The 6000-nt window shown below is 40.1% G+C and overlaps 1 protein-coding gene across 1 annotated transcript in view; it reads right to left on the bottom strand.

Annotated features, from left to right (window-relative positions):
* Window positions 1–1828: 1828 nt before the first annotated feature.
* The window catches only part of ZNF804B (zinc finger protein 804B), a gene marked incomplete at both ends in the record, with an annotated part of 506998 nt that continues 502826 nt past the window's right edge, over window positions 1829–6000 (bottom strand). Inside the window, one exon of the mRNA XM_080819015.1 lies at window positions 1829–5489. Coding sequence (XP_080675141.1) covers window positions 1829–5489 — 3661 coding nt within the window. The remainder of the gene's footprint in view (window positions 5490–6000) is intronic.

Genomic DNA, 6000 nt, shown 5'->3' with positions numbered 1-6000 from the left:
TTTATTTCACTTCTATGACATTCATCCAATGTTTCTTAATGTTCTTTTATAATGATTTTTATGACATTCCATGCAAATACAGAGGGCTTTTTTTGCTATTTGATGCCCCTCCCCTATTTTTCAATTCTTTTCAGGTAAGTTAGACATTCCTACTGCCGTATCTCAGTCAAAATCCCCATCCTGCAACTTTCTGATGATATCTAGGAAACTACATAAATTCTTTACATTGCAATTTCAAAATCATGTTATCTCCTTTCTCTGTCTCTGCCTATCTGTCTCTCTCCCTCTCTCTCCCCAGGATCAAAGATATCCTTTCCTATCATTTACTAAGAATTTATGCTTTCAACTTCATTTTCCTCATCTGTACAGAGGAATGATAATATTCATCTCAAAATACATTTGTGAAGATTAAGTGAAATAACAGAACAGGTGTTTAGCCTGACTCTGCCTGATGCACTAGAGAATTTCCGTGAAGATGGCTGTCTTCCCTATGAAACAAGGCTGAAGAAGACACCCATCTCATGTAACAGAAACCCTGCCATCATCCTACATGCAGTAGGTGGCCGATCACTCCATTTCTGTTTAGTTGATTTTTTCTGAAACTTGTATTATAGGAAATGTGCAGTCATACCAGTTTTTGTTTCATTTTATGAATATAAAATAATAACTCTAACTGGAGAGCCATTCAGAATACTGATGTAGCAAATGCAATTCTGTGGGCCAGGAAACATTTTGAATAAATATTTAAGATCACTTGCAAAACTACGCGAACGGTGATTTTATTCAGCACCATTCACTGTGTTTTACTGATATCTACTACAATTGAGCAAAATAAACAAAGTAATTTATAAGACTTTCTCGATAAAGATCATGTAAAAATTCTGACACTTCCAAATGTTCCTCTCTCTACTTATACATAATTTGGGGTGAACACAGTAAGATTTGTTAAGTAGAAGAATAAAGAAAACTTAATATTTTAATCCCTGTAATGTTTGAAAGATTAAGCAATATATTCAAAATGGTATTGAGTGTATTTTATTTTTTATTTTGCATTATCAAATACTAATGATAGCTTATATATGTTTTCTTATACAAAAATTAAACATTCTTAATTTTAGATGTTGATGATTCTTACAGTTACAAAATTCTCTTAACACAGATGTATGTGAAACGAAGATAACCCAACTTTTCACGGAAACTCAACGATACAATCTGTGTAAAGATTGTTTTTCATTGAAGAGTAATTTTCAACTTGAATTAATCAGAAAATTTCTTGCCATCTCTTATTTCCTATGAAAATATAAATTATTTTAATTGAAACAGATTATATTGATTGAAAGCTTGGTCAGTAGTTAACCATAGGAATTATTTTTGATAAAGAGTTTAATTCACTGACCTTTTATTATTACCTGATGCATAAAACCAAATGTGTGATCCATTCATTCACTCGCGCAGCAAACACCTAGAACATACAATATTATGTTCCAGTTTATTTTCTTTGTAATATCAATGACCTGCCTGAATGTTTTGTTATCATTTTATAATATTTTGTGAGAATTCATCCAAACATACCTTTAACACATTTCCCTCTACCCTTCCACAGAGTTACTTTAAATTTGCTCTGTTATTTATTCAAGTTAGAAGAAATTCTTAAAACGCTCCTGTTTTGATATTGGCAATTCAGTTCAGATTTGTATACTGGTCACATTTTGAATTGGCACCAACATTTAAAATCTTAATAATAATCAGACAGATCACTTTAAATATACCACTTCTGTAGGTAGTGACAATGTGTTTTATTTATCCGCAAGAGGGGCTTGGACACCTGTTAGTTCAAGTGCGCTGATACATTTAAGGCCTCTTTCACTCCATTTAACGGTTGCATCTGACTGGAGCAAGAACGATGGCAAAGATCTTGACCTTGAAACACTGGTTGGATTAAAGGGTTCAAGTGGATGATGGAAGCTGTGGCGGGGTTTAAGTGAGGGCCAAACAACGTGGGGATCAAAGCTGCCGAGGGCAGGGGCTGAAGTGTGATGTGGGGCGGGTGGAAGGGGGCAGCGGTGACCAAGTGTAGGGGATGGCCCGCTAAGAAAGTGGGGTGCGCTGGGATGATTGTGGGAGTCAGAGGCGAAAATGTGAACGGAGTGAAATGTGGCTGGGAAAGAGGATGCAGATGAGCTATGGGGAGGGGGCCGCCATGGGAATTGAAGGAAGCAGAAACAGCAAAATGCTGCAGGAACGTGTGGTGGATGGTGGTGATGGAGGTGTGCTGGTGAACCGGGACTGTCGGGACGGCCGAGGCCGGGGAGAAGGCAGCCGGCCCTGAAGCAGGCAAAACTCGAAGATGCTTCGATAGGAGCTGTTTCTGCATGTGCTGCTGGGCTTGTAGCTGGAGGAGCTTGTATTTATCTATTTCTTCCGGAGAAAATGTGATTGGCTGTTGAATTAAAGGGGGCGAGCTGGATTTATGGCACACTTCTGATTCATCTTCTACTTTGTCATGCTTCTGCATAGTTCTGTCACAGTAAGAGTTTATATTTCCCTCTCCATGATTCATAGGCATGCTCACATCCTCCGAGTCTAGTTTTATCTGGTCCTCTTTGGTCTCTGTTGAATCAGTAACACCGGTATATCTGTTAGATGGAAAAGCACCAGGGAAATCATTTGGTACTGGGTCACGGCTCTGAATAAAATGTTGGACTTCACTAATTAAAGGTTTTACTTGTCCTTTTGTTGTTGGATTCTTTTTCATGTTTGGTGACTGAGAATCTGCTACCACATGAATTAGACCTTTAGAAAGATGGTTATCACAATCAGGATCTCCTAAAACAGCGACATTATTTGTCGGTGAACTTTTGACTTGGTCTTTCTCTAGAGTCCTTTGAATCACACCGCCTTGATCATTCATTTTTTTACTTGCGTTCTGTGTTTTTTCAGACAAAGGCAATGCTGGTGGGTGACAGCCCAGTGGTGTGAATTGAATTGTGCGTTGAATTTGTGAATGAGCCTCTGATTCGTTTTTGTGATTCTTTGAAGAGACCTCAAAATTAGTTGATTGTTCCGGACACCGCTTGGCTTGCACTCTTTCTAAAAGACTTTTGGCTGTCAGGGGGGTCCTCTCTCCTTCCATCACCTCTGCGGTTTCCGAAGGGCTGCTGGAACAGTTTCTTAGAAGGCAGCTGATGTTCCCAGAGTGACACTGCATGGAATTTACTCTTCCCAGGTCACAAATATGAGGGCTGTCCGAAGACTCTTGACTTCTCTTGCTTTTATTTAAGCAATAAACATTCTCTCCTGAGTAAGAGCCCCATCTGCCGTGCCGAGGTCCCTGGCAATTTGGTGGCTTTTCACTGTTCCCAGGACAGGACAGCTGTGAGCTGGAATCACAGTGGGGGATTCTCCTGGATTTGGTCCCTGAAAACTGCTGCTGATTTTTGCCCGGTTTAGGTCTTTGTCTACAGCGACCGTATCTATGTGTGGAGTATTTTTCATTCTTAGCCGATTCCCACGATCTGCAGTTCCGATCTCTCTGTATTTCAGATGGCAGGCAGGTGCCCTTGACCATCTCCTCAGATGGGCAGAGGCAGCTGTGTTTTTGGTGTCTCCTTTTGTGCCTTTCAGAGGAGTTGTGTTGCCTTTTGCAAAAGAAGAGCAAATTACCTCGGCCATTCCCCCTGGACTTAGGACTTGAACAACCACTTCTCAGGCTGGATATGCTGCCGGGGCACGTGTCTGAAGGGCTAGAAAGTCTAGTCAGAGACAGGTTTGGGGAATCTCTCCTGCAAGTTTGGTTTCTACATCCAGAAGTCCTGCGGGTCATGCCCATGTGGTTACTATTCAAAATTATACTGAAGTCCTTCTCGTGATCACCGTGACCCCTTACTGGGTAAGAACTAGAATTCCAGGTGAACTGATTTGCATCTTCAAAATCTGAATGAGGATCGCGAGGAATCAGTTTTGGTTTCTTAGTCCTCGAGATGTAAGGAGAAAAAGCTAGGCCCTCATTTGCTTCATTTAGGATGACCCTTTGACAGCTTTGCCAATGGGCCCTGGAAGGTTCCTTAAGTTCCTTATCACTATTATTGTTGTTTTCTACACAGTTCTTCAGAGATATATCAAGGTAAGCAGGCACTTCAGGATTTTTCATTTCCAAATCACTTGCACTAAAATTATGTTGATTCATATTTGGTTTAGAATCATTGCAGCTCAAATTATATTTTCTCTGGAAATTTTCCCAATCTGGATTAGCTATCATCTTTGGTTTCAGAGACTGATCATCTTCCTGGATCAATTTTTGTTGGTCTTCGATTAAACCTGAGACTTGGCTCTGTATTGTTGTCTTCATTTCCGAGGGCTCCTTCATCAATTCTGTTTTTAGGTCCTCTGAATCATGGTCACCCTTTGCATTCCGAGAAAGTTTAAAATCAAAATACAATGGGTTGCACCCGTAAGAGATGCAGGGCTCTGTTTTTGTGAAGAGCAGAAGTTCCGTAGGCCACTGGAGAGTGGTGTGGCCATCCTTACTTTGTACGTGGAGAAAAGGCAATGGTTTCGACTTCACATCGTGAGGACACGCGTCTCTTACAAGGCTCTGTACATTTTTGCTAACTCTTTCTGTTTCATCTAAAGATTCTTCTCTTGTCTCCATTGCGGAGTCGGGATTCAGATGCACCGTACTGTTTTGCTTACTTGGCTCCAGTGATGGAAACTCATCCAGACACTCAAATATCCCGGCATCACTGTGCTTATAAATGTTTGGTGGGCTGGAGGAAGCTCTTGCTTGGCACGAGTGATGAATGCAGTTTTCTGAAGTCTTCTTCAGTGCACTTCTAGTTTCTTTTTCTCTGCTGCAAGGAGTCAAATCCACATCCGATAGACGAATATCAGATTTAGAGAATGAAGCATGAATGCCAATCGAATCTTCTACCGTTTCATCAATAGAGTCATTTTTGTCTTGCAGGATTTGAGAGCTTATGGAGAAGGTATTGTGTAAGACACTTTCCAGATGGCGTGGTGTGATGTTTATATCTTTTTCCTTAGCGAGCTGCGTATTCTCATTTGCAAACCTGTGGCACTTGCATTTCTCCGCAGTTTGTTTTGCTTTATAGGTGGGTGACTTGTTACAATCGTGGCTTTCCTCTGTGTTCTCACTGAAAACGGAGGCTGAAGATTCTAATTTCAGATGCACTTTTTTGGAAAAAGAAAATGATACTCCTGTCCTGTGGTTTGCATTGCTGAGATCCGAAGAGGTTTGTGGTACCCGATTTCCGAACAAATAACGTCTGTCCGTTTGCAACTGGTGTCGGTTTTGCATGGCAGACCGCTGTTTATCGGCAATGCTTCTGGGCAGATTCTTTCCTTTAAGGAGAAGAGCGCTTTTCATGCACGATACCTTCCTGCCATTCTTAACTGGGAAAATTCCTTGCTGGAGTTGCTTTTCTATGGCTATCCTGGGAGCTTTATATGCTGGTCCATTTCCAGAAACACTGTAAATATAATAAATATTTACATGACTAAAACATTAGATTTGAAATTTTATCTATATGTGAACATTTGTTAAGTTTTTATGATGAGTTACTTTACTTACGAAAGAACTATTTCACCATGTTTATACAACTCACAACACCCATGTTTCATAGTGGCTGTTTCTAAAATGCGTCACTTAAGTGTGTTCTTTTGAAATTAGCAAGAAGCAATAGCAGGTGACTATCTTATGCTTGTGCTGCAAGAAGAAAATAAAGTGCTGCATTTACATCCCAATAGATGTTCTGCAGAACCTATTGGGGTTTTTTGGGAATATAGATTTAACATTGTTTCACAAAGAGTTTTTCAATCAGTGACTTCACATTAAATAAGAAATGAAAGGGAACGAAAAGTCACTTCCAAAGTGACTTTTGCCTTTTCGTATAACGGCTACCAGTTTATAATTTTTGTTGCCTCAGTTTTAAAATCCCTCCTGTTTGCTTCCCTTTGAAACAGTATGGCTAGTTCTTTCTC

Source organism: Martes martes (genome assembly GCF_963455335.1).
Source record: "Martes martes genome assembly, chromosome: 11".
Lineage (NCBI taxonomy): Eukaryota > Metazoa > Chordata > Mammalia > Carnivora > Mustelidae > Martes > Martes martes.
This window is presented reverse-complemented; position numbering and strand designations above follow the sequence as displayed.